Here is an 18,822-nt window from a genome sequence, read left to right as displayed (position 1 = left end):
AGCCAGAGCGCCAGGGCCTTGGGCTCTGAGAGGTTTGGGGTGCAGAACGCTGTGCAGGCCCAGTATTGAACACTATCCCTATCCTGATTAAAGACGTGGTTTTTCAGCTTAGCACCATCCATGGCAGGTCCGGGACTCAAATCTAGGCTTCCCGACTCCCAGGTCATTCATGTTCTCCTTGTGTCCCCTTTAGGGACTGATATCTCCTCTTTGATTTTTGCCGAGTTGACTTGGAAGGACTCTTGCAGCTTTGCTGCTCAAGTTGTTGGTCATCCCAACCTTGGGTAAGTCCCTTCAGCTTCTCAGCCTCAGTCTCCTCGTCTGAAAGATGAAGGAGGTGTCTAGAGAATGAGGAATAGTGCCTATTCTATGGCCTTCTCCCAAAGCGGAGCCAGGAATATTGCCCAGAAATGGACCTCAGAGACAAGCAAGGAAAAATTCCCCAGCCACGGGCAGGCAGGGGTAGCCGCTGAGCCCAGGGCTCAGATCCCACTTTCATAGGCTGAGGCTGTTGGACCTGCCAGCCCCAGGAACACTCCACCAGGCAGAAAGGCCCTGGCAAAGTGGGAGGGGGACCGCCACAGATGCCCCATTGACTCACAGTCTTCAGGAAGAAGTGACTGGCCTCAGTGGGGGAGAACATAGCACGGATTCTTGGGGGGTGGCAGCTCCACGGTCTCTGGGGTTCTTCTCAATATTCAATCTCTGGGTCTATTTGGCTGGACAGTATCTCCTGCGCCCTCCCTTCTAGGGGCTGCCACCCCATCTTCCTTTCTGGACCAGGAAGCTCCTTCCCCAAAGGTAGCGGCTCATGGCGGGGCTCTCAAGGTTAAGGGAAGCAGGACGAGAAAGAGAAGGCAGGACAGCCAGAGAGCTGTGGGGCTGGGGCAAGTGAGGGTAGGGTAAGGAGAGGAGAAACTTGAGCTCTCAGGGAGCCAAGCCAGCCTTATCGCAGAATCCAGGAATGTGCACGCTGGCCGGACCTTGAGTCCCCTCCTCCATCAGACACTCCTCCAGTGGTGGGCCCCTCTCACCTTCCAGGGGCTGGAGGAGCAGGTGAGAAGCCCCCTCCCTCCTTCTAGGGCGAGCCCGGCAGGAGGAAGGGATGCCCCCCAAGAGAGAAGCCCCGGGCGGCGTGCTCTTGCGTCTCCAGGGTCTCCACTCTTCTGTAGTGTTCCTCCATGCTCCTTTCCCCGGGCGGGGGAGGGGGCCCACATCCCCCCTTTATCTCCTTCCCTCCCATCCCGAGCCAGTCCCTCCATCTCTCCTCCTTCACTCCAGCGTTCGTTCGTTCCATTCCATCCACTCCACCTTCTCACCTCCATTACTCCCCCCACCCCCAGCCCGCCCAGGAAATGGACTTCGGGCCCCTCCCCCTGGGCTGACCGACTCGTGGCCCCATGGCCTAGGAGGAGGAAAAAGGAGGGGCGTCGTACACCTGGTCCGCCAAGTGAACGACCCCAGCGGTGTTTTCTGTTCGGCCTGTCCACGCTCCTCATTTCCTGGCCCCCCAGGGCGCTCAGGGCCGGCCTGGGATCCCTACCGGAGGGCCAGGTGAGCCAAGGCTGGGCTGGGCTAGGGTGGGGACGTGAGAGGTGCACTTGTTGTCTCTGTAGCTCCCGGAGGGGATGGGGAGAGCTAAGCTGGGACTGTTGTTAGCGGCGGGAAGGGCCGTTCCGCCTTGGACACCTGTGCGGGGGCTGGGTCATTTGTCCCCAGGCCCGAGAGAGAAGTGCTAGCCCTGGGTCGCGGGGCGTCCCTCTCCCGCGGCAGACCCTTCCCAGGCTCCTAGCCTCCGAACTAGTGGACTTCCGCCTCTTCTCCGGAGGAATCTCGGGGGTGCGGAGGGAGTGGCTGGAAGTTCGGGAAACCTGGCGCGGGCTACAGAGACCCACAGATATCCTCCCATTCGTTTTACCGAGGAGGAGACCGAGGTCAGGAGGGAGGAAGAGCCTTACTCCGCGAAGGGCACAGCCAGAGTTAGAGTCTGACCTGGTTTCACTTTTATCTTTGGGTTGTGCTGAAGAGGGCCCCGCACACCCGAGGCGCCAAATAAAGGCCCCTCCCACCCTTTATCTCCTCGTCTTTTAGCCCCGGTATCCGAGCCGTGCAGGTTTCATAACCCACCCTGTACGGATCTGGCTATCCAGCTCCGGGAGCTGGCAACAAGGGGGCGGGTGGAGATGGAGCCCCAGCCTTCACATGGGAGGGGGAGGGGAAGCAAGGGAGGGAGGACCTGAACGGTTTGGGGGTAAAAGGGCCCCCCATCTCTATCTTTAAGAAGTTTGTTCCTGGATCTGGCTTCCATCCCACACACTTTCAGCCTTGCACTGAGCTTGCCCACTCCAGGAGCACCATAGTCCAGTTTGGCAAAGGAAGACTGGAGTAAGATGTCCGGAGAGAACTAGAGTTCCAATGGTTCCGGGTTCTAATCCCTGCCTGACCTTACTAAAAGTCCTAATCCTGCAACATTGGGTCAGGAACTTTGGACCAAGTGAGCCAGAAAAGACCACTGACCTCAGGAAGTTAGGAGGCCTGGCTGCCAGCCCTGGTTTGTCTGGCTCTGGCCATCTTGGTATTGATGTTCTCCCTCCTTCCACCATGAGCTTCTTTGTGACATATGAATTTATTCCCATTTGTTTCTTTTCCCATTTCTTTTTGTATTAACCTCTTTTTTTTTAGCTCTAGTTGTATGTATACACACATGTATATGTATTTATGCATGCATATATCTATATACCTATTTATGTCTTGTCCTTTCATTCTATACAGTTTGTCACTGTTCCCTCTATGTGTAATTCTTCTAGCTACCCAGGTGATAACAAAAGTTTTTAAGAGTTACCAAAGATCTCTTTTCTTATAGGGATACATATCATTTTAACTTAGTGAGTCTCTTAAAATTTTTGTTGTTGTTTTGTTTTGTTTTTCTTTTTTCCCCTCTTTTTTAATTACCTTTTGATGATTCTCTTGAGTTCTGTGCTTGGGCATCAAATTTTCTGTTCAGGTCTGGTCTTTTCTTTACAAATTCTTGGAATTCTTCTATTTTGTTGAATGACCATGCTTTCTCCTGTAAGAATATAGTCAGTTTTGCTGGGTAGTTACTTCTTGGTTGTAGACATATTTCCCTTGCTTTCTGAAATATCATATTCCGTGCCTTTTGGTCTTTCAGTGTGGATGCAGCCAGTTCCTGCATTATCCTCACTGTGGTTCCGTGGTATCTGAATGACTTCTTCTTGGCAGCTTGTAATATCTTTTCTTTGGTCTGATAGTTCTTGAATTTGGCTATAACATTCCTGAGTGTTTTCATTTGGGGATTAAGTACAGGAGGTGATCTGTGGATTCTTTCAATCTCCACTTTTCCCTCTTGTTCTAGAATATTGGGGCAGTTTTCTTGGATAATTTCCTGTAGTATGATGTCCAGGCTTTTTCTTTTGTCATGGTCTTCTGGTAGACCAATGATTCTTAAATTGTCTCTCCTTGAACGATTTTCTAAATCCTCTGTTTTGTGAATGAGATGCTTCATATTTTCCTCAATTTTTTCATTCTTTTGGCTTTGTTTTATAGTGTCCTGCTGCCTTGTGAGGTCACTTAATTCTAGTTGTTGTATTCTGGTTCTTAAAAACTGGATTTTATCCCTGGATTTTTGGTCATCCTTCTCTTTCTGGTCTGATTTTCTATGGAGGTCATCTTTCATCCTCTTTACCTCATCTTTCATCTCCTTTGCCTCATTTTCCAGCTGATTAATTTTGGCTTTCAAGACACTGTTTTCTATTTCCAGATGACTTATCTTGCTGTTAAAGTTGTCTTCAGCCTCTCTTAATTGTGTTTTGAATTGCATTTTAAGTTCTTCTAAAACCTGTATCCAATCTGCTGGAATTTCTGATTTATCATTTGCTGATCCCTCCTCCTCTGTTCTGTTCACTGTATAGAAGCTATCTATTGTAATTTCTTTCTTCTTTTTCTGTTGTTTGCTCATATCCACCCCTTCTTTGCTTCCCATATTTGTCTTGCTCCTCTCATTTTTTTTTTTGTTTGAGTCAGAGGCTGGAGAGCTGCCCTAGGAGGGCACAAAAAGCCCTCCATGCCAGAGATACTACTCCTCCTGAGCAGCTACTAGGAGCCACACATGAGAGCTGGGTGTCAGGTGGGGGTCAGAGGCTGGAGAGCTGCCCTAGAAGGGCATGACAAGCCCTCCATACCAGAGATACTACCCCTCCCTGAACACCCCATACACCCCAAAGGCTTTATTATTACCAGCAAACCTATTTTGCATAGGAGGAAACTGAGGAAGCTGGACATTAAATGATTTGCCCAGGGTCACATAGATAGTAAGCATCTGAAGGCAGATTTGAACTCGGGTCTTCCTGGTCTCAAGACTTGTGCTTTAGCCATTGTGCTAGCTGCCTGAGTTATCGGTAAAGAAGGGTATTTAGAGGTCTAAACTTCTGCTCCTTCTAGACTGCCATCTTGACTCCGCCTCGCTCTGGCCATTGGGCAATAAGAATAGTCCTAAGAATGAGCATTTCTAGAGCTCCTTCATGTTTTCAAAGCCCCATGGAATCCCTTTACAGACCCCCACTCAGTGTGACCCTCTCAGCTCTCTCCCCTATTACTAGATAAAAATGGGAAAGCAGGCTATGCCCAGGATCAGGCAGCTTGTCACTTTTGTAACCCAAGTCCTTAGTTTCAAAGTCTCAACCCATTCCTCACCTGCCTGGGTAGACCTCCATTACTCCCATTGTAAAATGAGGGACTTAGTCAAGAATATTTAAGGTTCACTCTTTCCCTCCTGTTCTAGGATCATATAGAGCCAGTTCTGGCCCCTGAAGGTCCCTCCCAGCTCTGCTTCTGTGATCTGGGTCAGGATACTACTTTCTCACTGGGTTCACTGGGGCCTAATTACCTCTCTTTCGAGGAATGAGGTCCCATTCCCTCTTATTTCTCATCACAAACACATCTCCTGGGCCTCATTTAGGAGAATACAGAAATACATAATGCCCCAGGATAAAAATTAACTAGAAGCATGACCTTTTAAAAAATATTATGTATATTTTCAAACTCTGGTCTTAAACATCGTGTAAAATGATTCCCTCCATAGTCAAAGCAGAGCCAAAAAGGAGGATTTTATTGTGGATGAAATGGTGACTCTATTGTTTCCCTTTTAGGTATGGAATTGATTCACCTTAGTCCCTTTTAAAACTGTGTTTCACTCTAGACTTCCTGCTAGTCTCTTCTTTGCATGAAGGTGAACTTTAAAAAAAAAATCTAGTTGATCCCTGGACTCGAGCTCCATCCTCCTTTTCAGAGTTTGCTGTTCAGCAATTCCCTTTTCAGTTTATTCTCCCTAGCTCTCATTTCTTTTCCAATTTCCCCCTCAAATGCTCTTATTTCATTGATAAAACATTGTAAACTTTCCTTTTAAACTTTTGCTTCATCTCTTTCAAGAATTCTAGTTGAGTTTGTGCCCAAGCTGTGTTTCCTTTGAGGCTTTTCTTGTATCAGTGTGGCAGGGAGTGACCCTGTTACTAGGATAGTTTTGTATAGTGGACTTCTTTGATTTTGTTGTTGTTCTTCCAGCCAACTTCCTGTCTTTGAAGCTGATGTTAGGGCTTTTTGTGCTTATTCAGGGAAGGTCTAGACTGATCTTGTTGCTTTCTGGGAGTGTTAGGTTTCCTTTCTTTCCTCCCTCCTTCCTTCCCTCCTTCCTTCCCTCCCTCCCTCCCTTCCTCTCTTCCTTCCTTCCTCCCTCCCTCCCTCCCTTCCTCTCTTCCTTCCTTCCTTCCTTCCTTCCTTCCTTAAACCTTAAAATTTCTTAGACTTATAAATGTTGGAAATTTCACCATTGGGAAATTTCATACTTAAAAAATTTCTTACTGATAGTCTATTGGAATGTGAACCCCATTGGCATGGGAGGTTCCTCCTCCTCCCTTCTTAAGATTACTTTAGGACAGAAACCTTTTGCTGAACAATGGAAAGGGCTTTGACTTATGCTTAAGCATAGAACAGGAATTTCTTTGAGTCATGATTGATTTTAGAATTGATACAATGGAGATACTTGGAATGACAGAACCAAGTCTTAGGAAATTACAATCTCCACCCTACTCAGTCCTAACAGGATTTGGGAAGGGCTGCAGCATAGATCAAAATTTAATTATTCTAATCTCTACCCTACTCAGGGTCTAGGAAGTAGCATCTTAGAGCATGGTTGGGGGCTTGTTCTGGGTCCTGTAGCCATTGCAATGGGTCCAAGACAGTATTTGAACTGAAGAGCCCTGGCTCTGCCTGTATGCCTCATAGGCAAGGCAGCCCTTCACCCCTTATCTAAAGCCAGCTGAGAAACTCCACTTCACCAGTGCCCTGCTGGCCCATGGTGGGTCCTGCATAAGGCTTAGATCCAGCTGGAATGCAGGCCCTTCCCCCTACAATGGAGACTTCACAGGGCCCTGGCTCCTGACCACCCTCCCTGCAGAAGTGGGGCCGTGGCTGGGGTGCTCCCCTGGGAGTCAGGAGGACCAGCTGGGCTCACATCCTGTCTTGATGCCTATCTGGCAGTTGTGTGGACACCCTCATCACCTCAGAACCTTTAGCAAACCTGGAAGGGCTGTTGTGGTGCGACTGTGATTAACATTTGGCTCTTGTAGCCCACCTTCCCCATGCACTGGGCCAAAGAGCACATGGCCCATCCCTAGTCCTGGCCGGGGGGGGGGGGGGGGGGCGGTGGGGGGGAGCCCCTCTGGACCTGATGAGATCTGGTAGGCGAGGGCATCCGATGCGGGGCTGCCCCTTTCCTTACCTTCCGTTCCCAAATTATGTTCCCAGCTACCTTCCTGGAGGTGAGGAAGTGCTAATTTGTCTCAGCAGCATTAGCATAATTGCTGTAAGAACCTGTTTGCACACCTTTATTTTTATAACAATTATATACTTGACAGTGAATTAGTTGGGAGCCCCAGCCCTTCCTGGAACAATCTCTAGCAATCTCATTGCTGAGCCTGTAGCAGTCCATTCTGGGTAATGAAGACCAACATCAGTCTCCATTGCAGAAGTGCAGAACAGGACTCCCAACCCTGTTGGGACCAAGAGAAGAGGCAAATGGTTCTAAAGTAAAGAGTCCGGTCTTTGAGACTTGGGTTCAGATTTGGGCTTCATGACTTCAGAGCCTTATATTTCTGAGGCTCACTCTGAGCCTCTGCTTCTTCATCTAGAAAAAAGGGGTAATAAGAGGGACCTCTGGTGATGCCCAGCTCTTTCCCGGGGCCTTACCTGGAGCATCAGGAACAGTTCTGGATCTGGGAAGGATATTGATGACCTGGAGGGTGCCCAGGGTAGGGGAAGGGCCTGGAAGCCCTGTCTTAGGAGAATGGCTTGAAGGACTTGGATGTTCTGGTGGAAGAAGGAAAGACCAGGTTGGGGCACAACAGGACAGCTGGTCTCAAGTATTTGCCAGATTGGGGCTATTTGGCCTCTCGGGGCAGAAGGGACAACAATATCAGGAAAGGCTTCCTACCCAGGAAAGCTGACCCCGAGTGGAAGAAGATGCCTCAGAAGATAAGGAGGTGGGCTTCCCTTCAGGCAGGGCCAACATAGCCCTTGTCAAGGAGAATCTGAGGTTTCTCTAGACTCAGAGATCTGGGAATTGATTCCAGACCTCTGTAACCCAAGTGCTTCTTGGTCCCCAGATTCTTTCTGCACCTGCTTTGCTTCGATAACGCCAAGTCTCCCTACTGTTTTCCTCAGAACTCCTCTGCCATCCCACCTCCACACCTTTGCTCAGGGCTCAGGTCGGGTACAGTTTCCAATCAAGTTGGGGTTACCCAGAAGTTTTCATCAGGACAGGAGCCAGCAAGGAAGTTGGGAGAGGAACTTGGGCTTCTTGTTCACAGCTTTTTGTAGCCACTGAAGGGCAGTCCTGTAGAGAAAGAATGAGCTGAAACCTCAGGCCCAGGAGCAATTAGATTAAGGTGCTGAGAAGCTAACTTCATCATGATCATAAAAGGAACAGCTAGCTCACAATTGTAAGTCATTCCAAAGTGGACTGGGCTGCCTCAGTAGGTAATGAGCTCTCCATCTCTGGAATCTCAAGAAGCCATATCTGGGCTAGGGTCAGGTACTCACTGAGGCCAAAGTGAAGCCACCAGCCTTGCTAGAACTGGGATGCCAGGGATCAGCATCTGGGATCTGTGTGTTGGATTATCTGCCTTTGAGGAATCAGATGGTGTTTATCTTGGGCCCAGATTTGGTAAAAGCACATTGGTGGTTATTGAAGTGAATGAATGAATTTCCTGTTGCCATTGGTTGGTGTAGGTAGGCTGTTTCATTCTCTGGTAGAGAGAGGAGATCCGATCCTCGCTTTCGATCTCCATTTTCTTTTATCACAAAGGTTTGGGGGGTCAAAGGAGTTCCCTCAGCAATTTGTTAGTAGTGATCCAAACGGTGCAGTGTTGCTTCAGAGAAAATCTTTGCTTCTTGGCACAGAGGAAGTATCCATAAAGGGAACACCAGTTCCTTAAGGAACTATATAAAGAAACAGCACATTTTATCTAGTTTGGTGAAGTTCTCTGGAATGGGAATTGGGCAGTCCAGGCATCAGATGTCCACCTGGGGATCTGCAGACACATTGGGGGTTTTCTTTTATCCTTTATGGACCATTTTGGGTGGCCTCGATCTTCCCATAGTTGACTTTTGATAAAGTTTCAGCCCTAGGTTCTTTCTGAGGACATTTTAATTTGGTTGAAGCTGGGACTGTGGGCAAGTCCCTTTACCTCTATGGGCCTCAGTCTCTTCATCTATAAAAGGGACAGTTTGACCTTAGATCCTGGTAGCTCTAGAGCCCTATGGCTTGTAGGCCAGGGAATCTGGGAGGCCATTCTTGGCAAGAGGAGACCTGGAGTAGAGTTTTGCATGTGCAAATCATTTAAGTCCTACAACGGGTCAGAAGGTCCTGCCCACCCACTTTTTTAGGATGACCAGTGATGGCAGGCTCAAAGGTCATCAGTCTAGAACTGAAAAGGACTTTATAGGACATTTATTCCAGCCCTTTGCTTTACAGAGGAAGAAATTGAGGCCAAGGAAAGGGGAGGGATTTGCCCCAGGTCATCCCTGAAGCTTTTAAAATTGCTAGGATTTGAATGTAATTCCTCTGTTGTCAAAGCAGGGGCCCTCTCCACTATGGAACACTCACTTCCTGCTCTGACATTGAGGAAAGGGAAATGAATCAATAGATTTTTATAGATTTCTCATCACTTGAATGATCTTTCCTTTGTTTTTATTTTTCTGCACTTGCTGGCTGTGGGGATGAGGGAATTTTAAAAGCCTTGTCTAAGGCATCAGGGTATATGGCAGAATGCTGGATTGGGGCTCTGAGAACTTGAGTTCAATTCAGCCTCCCCTACTATTTCTTATCTGTGTGATCTTAAACCAGCCACTTTCAATTTCCTCCTGTGTAAAATGAGGGAATTAGTCTGGGTGACCTGAGATGCCTCCTTTCCAGAGCTCAAGCTAGGATCCCATGATTTCATTAGACCTTCATCAGCCATGTGCATCCCTTTCTAGAGCTATCTGATGAGAGGCGATCTGGTGACCAAGAGGGACCCTTGAGCTCCACCTCCCAGCCTCCAAGCTGGATTTGGCTCCTGCTGAAAACATGGCGGGGACTGACTTGGAAGAGTTAGCAGAGATCGGTAAATGCCCTTGATACCATTTCTCTTGGTGTCCTGGAAGACTGGGGCCACTGGCATGGATGTGCCTGAGAGAGACACTTTAGGGACAGCTGGGCATTCTGCTGGTTCCTAATGCCTCCTAGGCTCCCAGTGGGGACCAGGAGTTTTAGAAAACATTTCCTGTTTCTACCTACGACTCCTTCCTCCCAACAGGGGAGAGCCTGGGCCACCCTGTCCATTTTATAGATTGGGGAACCTGAGCATCAGAGAAGGGAGGAGGCTAACCCAGGATCATACAGAGCTACAGAGCTGAAATTCAAACTCAGGTCACCATCTTCCCACAAGACTGCAGAAGAGACCTAATTACTGGAACTCAGCAAATTCAACAAGCATTTAGGAAGTGCCTGCTGTATACTGAGCCCTCCAGGAGAGCTAAGGAAGCCTGACTCAGATACAGGCTTTGCCTTCTAGGAGCTTTTCTTTCCAGGGAGGTCCTCTTTCCCTGCAGTCCTGGACGCTCCTGCCTCTGGCTACAACCCTAGGAATACTCAGAGGCCTTTGAAAATGGGCATCCTCAGCTTCCCAACTGTTGGCCATGCCTGAAGAATCCTCTTTCTTCTCCTGGGAAAGGAACTTGTGGTCAGGATGGCCTGTCCAGTTAGGTTTGCTTTTTTGTCACTTTTTAGTCCCCAAGATCCATTGTGCACCCTGAGTTGGCCTTGCCAGTGACCTCCCTTTTTCCTATCCTTCTTTAAATTGGTTCCCAAGAAAGAAGTGGGGGAAAGAGCCTTGAATTTGAAGCCCGAGAACCAGGGTTCAAATCCCATTCCTGATAGGCCTCCCTTCTCAGGCTGTGGTGCAGAAGGTGCAATGTTCATGTTCATCATCAAGAGAGATGCTCAGGATGAGTATTGTCCCAAGGCCATCCTCTCCTGTGTATGTCTTTGGTGGGGGAATCCTTCTAGACCCCCTCCTGAGGTCTTGCCTCTTCTGCCCATTGGAGCAGTGTCGTCTATGGCCTTTCTTGCTGGGGGTGTCTCCTTCCAGAACCTTTCCATTCCTCAAGGCTGGTTTTCTGCTGCAGAATTACAGAAAGACGAAGAGGAAGCCATCACATTGGGAGTGCCAAGGATGTCACTTGTGCCTGCTCCAGCCTGTGAAGATGCAGCCCTGGGCATGGACCATCCATACTATGATGTGGCCAGGCATGGAATCATCCAATTAGCAGGTAGGTGAGAATGGACTGAGGCTGGGAGGTTGGTGCCCTCCACCTATAAGAGGTCTTGGGATGAAGAGGTGAAAAGAGAACACATCTGAGAATAATTTTTTTAAAAAGAACATTTTGTAAATAGAAAGGCAATGAGGTCTAGTGGTTAGAGGGCCAGCCTTAGAATAAGGCTGATCTATATTCAAATCTTGTCATTGTGCCATCCTGGGTATGTGGCCTCTTAGTGCACCAGGCATCTCTCTGAAACTTGGAGAGGAAAGCCAAAAGCCAGAAGCCAAATTCATAATCAAATCCTCCAAATCACCAGTGGATACTCTTCCATGCTGGGAGGTCTCTGAGAGTGGACCTCCTGGTGCCCAAGGTTCAGAAGTATAGTGAGCTCCCTTCCCTTCCCCCAACTTTGGGGAGCTATCACCAAGAATGAATTGGGGTTGGGTCCCAGGCAGTCATCACATGCCTTTGGAACCAAGGAGAATTCACCATCTGTGTCCTGATGGAGTCACAGTCTTGGAGGTTTCTGTGGGGTTCCAGGGCCTCAAATGCTTGGTAATCTTTTCATTCCCCTTTACTTCATCTTCCTCAGCAAATGCCAGCCAGCTCCCTCTCCCTCTTCTCCCCTTTCTTCTCCCCTCTCCCCCTTCTCGAGGAATCTAAGATCTTCTCTGGCTTTTCCAGTCTTCTCAGACCCTCTTCCTCTTTGAGCATGCTGGAACCCTATGACCCTTCTTGCTTGTAGCCCTTACTCCTGTCCCATCCCCTCTGCCTGGCCCACTCTCCCTTCTTATCTCCAGCTCAAGGGCTTCTACAGCCTCCTTCAAGTCCCAGCTAAAACCCTGCCTTCTGAAAGAAGCCTGTGGGCATGGTGGTCTCCTCCAGTTAGGGTTGGAGCTTCCAGAAGGGAGGGACCGCCTATCCATAGGGCTCAGCCTAGTTGCTGGTATGTGATAAACACTTTCTCCCTCTCAGGCCAAGGAGGGACTCTGCTACTTCCCCCAGACACAAACCCAGGCTTCACTGGCCAGACCTAACCCACAGGTGTCCTTTTGTCTCTCCAGGGGATGACAACTCAGGAAGACGAGTCATTACTTTCAGCTGCTGCCGAATGCCCCCCTCTCACGAGCTCAACCACAGCCGCCTCCTGGGGTAAATCTTAAATCTGCCCACCCTGCCTCTCCCTGATATCCTCCCCAATGGTCCCCCTTCTGTGTAACGCAGGATTTAGGGGTCCTAGTGGAGCTATGGAGACCCAGTCCCTAGCCCCATGTGCCCTCTAGGCTTCACTCTGCAAAAAATGTGACGTTCTCTTCATGTTCCAAACCCATAATCCCTCGCCTCTGCAAAGAAACCAGAGGAGGTGTCTTCTCACGTCCCTTCTTTGGGGCCAACGCCTCCATTACAATTTCCCAGCATCCAGTTTCATTTGTTTTGTGGTTATTGTTCTTCCTAATGGCATTGGGAATACCGTTTTCCTCTTTCTGCTCACTTCTCATCTGCTATGTTTCTGAATTCCTCGTAATTGCAGTAATGTCCCATTTCATTCCTGTGCCATAATTTGTTCGGGCATTCTCCAAGCAGTGGACGTTGCCTTCGATGATAGCTTTTTGCGACTATAAAAAATGATGACACTAATATGTTGGCATATTTGGAGCCTCCCTTTTTATCCTCTTCCTCCTTTGGGTAGATGTGTAGCAGTAGGCACTCTCTAGGTCAAAGGGTTTAGCCATTTTCCCTTTGCATAATTCCAAATAGCTCTTCAGAATGGCTGGACTAATTCACAGCTCCATCAATCATGCATTAGTGTATCTAGTTTTCCACAATCCTGCCCTGTCTTTTATCATCTTAGTCAATGTTCATATTTGTTCTGATTTGAATTTTTCTTATATTGCTGACAGGGAGAATTTTTTACATATGGTTAACAGTTTATAATTCTTCTGTGAACTGTTTGTGCCTATCCTTGGGAAATTATGATCCATCTTTCTCGGCTGACCTCTATTTGAAATGGCCTTTTCCTAGCCCTTTGTTTTAGAAATCTTTAATTTTTTAAAATATATAATCTATATATATGATATGATTTATATATATAATTTATACATAATTATATAACATTTATAGAATCTTTAATTGCTTTGTAATAATTGCAGTCTTTCATTGATATATAATTATGTAGTCTTATATAATGATATGATTTATGTATACGTTTTTATACATGAGATCATGTCACTTATAGAATCTTTCATTATCTGAATTTGTCCTATCCCTCTCTACATTTGTGCCCTTCTTCCCTCCAAAAGAGCGTGGGTTTGCAGATGTGTAGAGAATCAAGACCCTTTTGAGTGTTAACCTCTGTTGTGGGACTCCGTTTCTTCATCTGCAAAGTGAGGGCATTCTGAGGTCTATTCCATCTGCAATCCTTGATCCTCTATCATGAACTCCTTAGGGGCAGGGATCATAGATTTGACTTTAAGAGCCTTGGGTTTGAGTCCTGACATAGTTTCTTCCTCTGTTTAAAAAAAAAAAAAAGAAGAAGAGGTTCAAACAGGATAATTCGTAAGAATGCTGCCCCGTTGTGACATTCCATGTTCTAGATACTGAGAAGCTTTATATATGTTTCCTTAAATTTTAGTGCCGTAGTCCTGAGATCTGCACATAGTAGGTTCTCGATCAGTGCATACAGAATTGAGTGTCTCCAAAGGGACACTATCAATGAATCTTCAGATAGTTTTCTGGTGCCTGGTGGGAAAGTGGGGAAACATGTCGAAGGTCAGTTGTGAGAAGCTGAGTTTGAACTGATTAATTAAGAACCTGATTAATCTCCTCTTGTGCCCTGACAAGGTACCTGAAATACACCCTTGACCAGTATGTGGAGAATGACTATACCATCATCTACTTCCACTATGGGCTGACAAGCCGAAACAAACCATCTTTGAGCTGGCTTCAAAGTGCCTACAAAGAATTTGGCCGGAAGTACGTGGGGGGGGGGGGACTCTAGATTTGTCAGAGGGGAGGGGTGGGGAGAGTGCCTTGCTGGTGGTAGCCCCAAGGGAGGGAGGAAGGTTCCTCTTAATTGAAGATGAAGAGAAAGAACTCAGCGCAGAAGGAAGGGAGGCCAGATGGTGGGAATCAGAGATCCAGCCTAATGAGACGGAACCAAGAATAGGGGTCAGTTTAAAGTGATTCTTCAGGAAAGCCCATAATGGCAGAGCTAATGGATAGACACATGTGAATATGTCAAAAAGTCATGCCCGAGGAAGTATGGGCTCCTCTACATCAAAGCCTTTGTGAACCACTGTAGTCAAAAGCATCCATTCTCTTGGGGTGACCCTCTAGTGATGGGACTATCTGCACTTTGATGAAATAATCCTCAAATGCCAGGCACAAAGAGAACCAAGATTTCTATAGCATCATGGATCACAGGATAATCAAATTTATGGGTGAAAGGCATTTTACAGAAAAGAAAACTGAGGCTGAGGGGAGGGGAAAGGACTAAGCCTTAGAACAGGAGAATGGCAGAGTTGAGAGGGACCTAAGAATATGGAATGTCAGAACTCTGCAAGGGTAGGATGTGCTGAAACTTAGAACAGGAATTTCTGTTCTAGGGAAGTGTCAGAATGGGGAGAGACTGTAGCATTTTACAGGGGAGGAAACTGAGGCAGATTAAAGGGCAGAAACTTGTCCAAAGTCATAAAATGCCTTGCCAACAGTTAGGATTCCAAATTCTTTCCATTTTACCATCCTGCTTATTCTCCAGGTGGCAGAAAGGTGGCTTATTCAGATCCCCTGGCATTGTGTCCTTTTGATATATCTAAGGGTCTAAATTGTGAAGATTGGATTTGGCTTTCCCCTGATTGTAATAATTAAGGTACTTACCTCTTCCTTGATTGTGAAGATTAAATTATAATTCCTTGTCTATTTGTTGATTTAATCCCCAAAAATGTAAACACAGTACTTAAAATTGAGTGGGAGGATTTGCCCATTTTAGATCTAATCACCAAAGATAAATATCCCACTTAATCTTGAAGTGGGAGGAATTAGAATCTAAGGCCTTCTGGGCAGTCCTAGAGCAGAGTGTCAGCTATGATTGGTAGACATGGAATTAGGGGAAGAGACATAAGAAAAAGGCAAGGGCCTGAAGGAGGTTGGTCTTCTGGGAGTTGTTGGTGGTTGGTTCCTCTGGGAGTTTGAAAGAGACACACTTGGAGTGGAACCTCCTGTAAGAAGCAGTTCTTCTGGAGTTGAGGCTGATACAGAATCTGCTGATTGAAATGACACGTGGTAAGTGTAAAGGCTGACTTCCTTCCTTGTCTTGAGACTCCTTTTCCCTGGCTGGGGCCTTAGAATTGCTACCTGGCTCAGAGGAAGCCAGAGCTCTCTTGCTCTCTCCTCTTTCTCCCTTTCTTAATATCTTCATTTTGGGGATTTTAGAAATGAAATCGGGGGCAGCTGGGTAGCTCAGTGGATTAAGAGTCAGCCCTAGAGATGGGAGGTCCTAGGTTCAAATCTGGCCTCAGCCACTTCCCAGCTGTGTGACCCTGGGCAAGTCACTTGACCCCCATTGCCTAGCCCTTACCACTCTTCTGCCTTGGAGCCAATACACAGTATTGACTCCAAGATGGAAGGTAAGGGTTTAAAAAAAAAAAGAAATGAAATCCCTGGTAAAATTAACAAAAGTTAAATGCCTGGACCAGTTCTTGTGGACCTATTTATTGCTAAGGACTGGCCTTTTTTCTGCCTTTGTAGATGTTTTCATAAGATCCCCCATTGGAGGATTCATGTGCCCCTTGTGTTTCTTCCAACAGGTACAAGAAAAACCTGAAGGCACTCTATGTAGTACATCCCACCAACTTCATTAAAATTCTGTGGACCATTTTCAAGCCCCTCATCAGGTGGGTTTACATCCTGAGGGGTTTCCTTGTATTTATCCTGTCCAAGATGAGACCTGAATGAATAGCCTTACAGCAGAATAACACTGTTGTAAAACTTTGCTCCCTGGTGACCAGGGCTGGAGGCAACTCTGAAGAGAGGACTGGTTTCTGTTTAATTCTTATTTTATTTTAATTCTGATTTTTAGACTCCTCAGTTGGCAATTACCTCCTCAAGGAAGTACCCTTGGCAGAGAAAGAGACAGAGGGAGAGGGAGAGAGAAGGAGAGAGGGAGAGACACGAGGGGGAGAGGGAGGGAGAGAGATGAACACTCCTCATTCTGGACCTCTTGTGTACATCAGTACATGGGAGCTGAAGGGGGGTTATGTTGTGTCAGGGTGGTAGGTTCAGGTACATGCATACACACACTCACTCTTAGAACAAGGCAGGGGTAGGAATCCAGGGATCCTTCACAAATGGTGACTTGAGAACTTTTTAGAACTCAGAAAAACATTGAGATTTAGAAGTTGGTATTTTTGTGGCTGGGGCATAGTTCCAGCTCAGAACCCCTGATGCTTGGATCTTTCTCTCCAGCTGGGAGCACTGCTGGGGGATAGGGGGCGGGTGGATATCCCTGAGTGTTGGAGCCATCTTGTTCCTGGGGGTGTGAACTCATGAAAGGTCAAGATACATTCAAGGCCCCAGGGCTCTCCCTATATCTCTGGACTTTCTTTGCTGCTGGTTAGTTTCTTGGAGACAAAACTAGCATTGTTAAGGGGCTGGCCTAGGAGAAGAGATTAAACCCATTCTCCTTTGCCCCAGGGGCATGTGGGGGAGCCTGGAGGGAATGTTGTAGAGAGGCTATGCCTAGAAGATTCTTCCCAAAGTGAAAGGGGCTGTCTTGGAAGGTAGTGAGCTCCTCCACCATAGAGGTCTCTAGGCTGGATGCCATAGAGGAAATTCTTGGTTAGGTATGGCATGAACTTGATGACCTCTGAGGTCTTGTCCTCAGATTCTATGAGTCTATGCAGTACGAAGGAAAAAGCCAGAGGACCTGGGATCAAATTCTACCCTTGCCCCTCCCTCCCTGTGTAACACAGGCAGTACCTTCTTTCCCTGGGCTTCAATTTCTCTTCTGTAATAGGAGGGGCTTTGAGGTCCCCTCTAACTCTGGATCTGTGTTCCTCAAATGATGGTGTCATCTCCAGATGCTATTTGAGGGGCTGCAAAGAGACCCTCTTTGGTGCTTTCCTGAGGATTCAGGTGCAGCTAGCCACTGAGCTGCACTCATTTCCCTTTTCCTGCACTAGAGGGAGCCAGGGCCCCACAAGTTGGCTGCTCTGCATACAGGAACCACTGTGTGGGGATGAGAGGAAAGAGTTCATTCTCTCCCCCAAACGTTTATTAAGCTCCCTACTGTGTGCATGGAGAAAAGCCCAACATCTTTTATTCATTTATTTACTTAACTATCTACTTATTGTGTCTACTTTTATGAAGTTCAACTGAATTCATGTGTTTGTAGCAGGAAAAAACAGTAAACTTTGTGAATGTTGCATCTCTTTGCATAGATTCAATTTTTTTTTTAATTTTTTAAAATTTGAAATATTTTTCCAAGTTTACATGATTCATTTTCTTTCCCTCCCCTCTTCCCTCCTGGTCTGTCTCTTTTGTAGCCATAAGTTTGGGAAAAAGGTGACCTATTTCAACTACCTAAGTGAGTTAAGAGAGCATCTCAAGTATGACCAACTGATGATTCCTCCTGAGGTTATTCGGTGAGTTGGAGGATAATGAGGGGGACATGAATGATGGTGGTGCCCAAGGGGACTTTGTTGATAATGGTGATGATGGTGATAGTAATGGTGATAATGATGGTGATGGTGATGGTGATGTGATGGTGATGACAGTGATAATGATGATGGGGATATTGATGACAGTGGGGATGATGGAGACATCGACAGCAATAGAAACAGTGATGATGATGGCCATGACTGGGAGGGGAGAAGGCGACAAGCACATGTGAATGCATCTGTGATCAGAGCCAGATGTAAGGGTGAACGGGACACCCACTGGCCCATGGTGCTGTATGTTTGGGGGTGAACTGCTCATTCTTCAGTAGCAAGAAGCTCCACTGACCAATTCAGACATAGAGATATGTAGCTGGGGGTCAGGTGCATACATAGGCTGATACCCAGTTCAATCTGGTAATTATTCACATGCCAGGGCCATGGTAGATGGGAAGAGAAGCTGGGTGGGGAAGTCCCTGCCTTTAAGGAGTTTTTATCCTATAGGACTTTTGGAGGTGAGAACTTAAACACAGCAAAAGTAGATCTAGTAGGGTTCACGGCTTGATAGCTAGAAGGGACTTCCAGAGGTCATTGCACCCAACTCCCTTTGTTTTACAGATGAAACTAAGGCTGAGTAGGGAGCCTGGTCACAGAGTCTCTAAGGCAGAATTTGAACCCAGTCCCATGACTTCAAGAGTTGATGTTCTTTCTAGTACTTGACATTGCCTCCATACAGACCTTTGGGGAACCTTAACAACTCAGGGAATCAGAGAAAGCCTTTGTAGGAGATGGCTCTGGAACTGAGCCTTGGGAAACTAAGGATTCTTTGAGGTTAAGGTGAGGAGGGAAGGCATTACAGGAATAGGGAATAGCACAGGCATGTGTTCATATTCACCCTATTTCCCACCACAGCATAGCATGGAGGTGGGAAGTGGTGGTCTATGTGCCTGCCTGGCCCCCATAGTTTGTGCGTCTAAGACTGTCTGGAGCTTGACAGAGCCTTAGGAATGCTTGACTGCTTCCAAGAGGAGAGACTCTGTGTTCATCAGTGGGTATCCTCTGTGACATGATGTCTGTTCTGTCTATAGACATGATGAGAAGTTGAAGAACATGAGACTGGGCCGCCCGACACCCTTGGTGAAGATGCCGCCACCCCGCCCTCCACTGCCCACCCAACAATTTGGTGTCAGCCTAAAATAGTAAGCCGATTTCTCGTTTTTTCCCCAAATTTCTGGATGTTTGCATGTCTTGAGGACAGGATCTTTAAAGCTCACTACTTCCAGGAAGCCTACCC

The 18,822-nt window shown here is 47.1% G+C and overlaps 1 protein-coding gene across 3 annotated transcripts in view; it reads left to right on the top strand.

Annotated features, from left to right (window-relative positions):
- The first annotated feature begins 935 nt into the window (after window positions 1-935).
- Window positions 936-18,822, top strand: part of ARHGAP8 (Rho GTPase activating protein 8) — a 40,975-nt gene continuing 23,088 nt past the window's right edge. The window contains exons 1-9 of one of the 3 annotated variants that reach the window (XM_007505965.3): window positions 936-1,056; window positions 1,344-1,554; window positions 9,550-9,677; window positions 10,741-10,884; window positions 11,940-12,027; window positions 13,717-13,848; window positions 15,681-15,767; window positions 17,418-17,516; window positions 18,617-18,727. In XM_007505965.3, coding sequence (XP_007506027.1) covers window positions 9,641-9,677; window positions 10,741-10,884; window positions 11,940-12,027; window positions 13,717-13,848; window positions 15,681-15,767; window positions 17,418-17,516; window positions 18,617-18,727 — 698 coding nt within the window. In that variant the 5' untranslated portion in view covers window positions 936-1,056; window positions 1,344-1,554; window positions 9,550-9,640. Of the gene's footprint in view, window positions 1,057-1,343; window positions 1,555-9,549; window positions 9,678-10,740; window positions 10,885-11,939; window positions 12,028-13,716; window positions 13,849-15,680; window positions 15,768-17,417; window positions 17,517-18,616; window positions 18,728-18,822 lie in introns of those variants that run through there. The other 2 variants (XM_007505966.3, NM_001204413.1) reach the window with 2 other exon arrangements.

Source organism: Monodelphis domestica, chromosome 5, assembly GCF_027887165.1.
Source record: "Monodelphis domestica isolate mMonDom1 chromosome 5, mMonDom1.pri, whole genome shotgun sequence".
NCBI lineage: Eukaryota > Metazoa > Chordata > Mammalia > Didelphimorphia > Didelphidae > Monodelphis > Monodelphis domestica.
The sequence above is the reverse complement of the archived record's forward strand: the minus strand, read 5'-3'. Positions and strand labels throughout refer to the sequence as shown.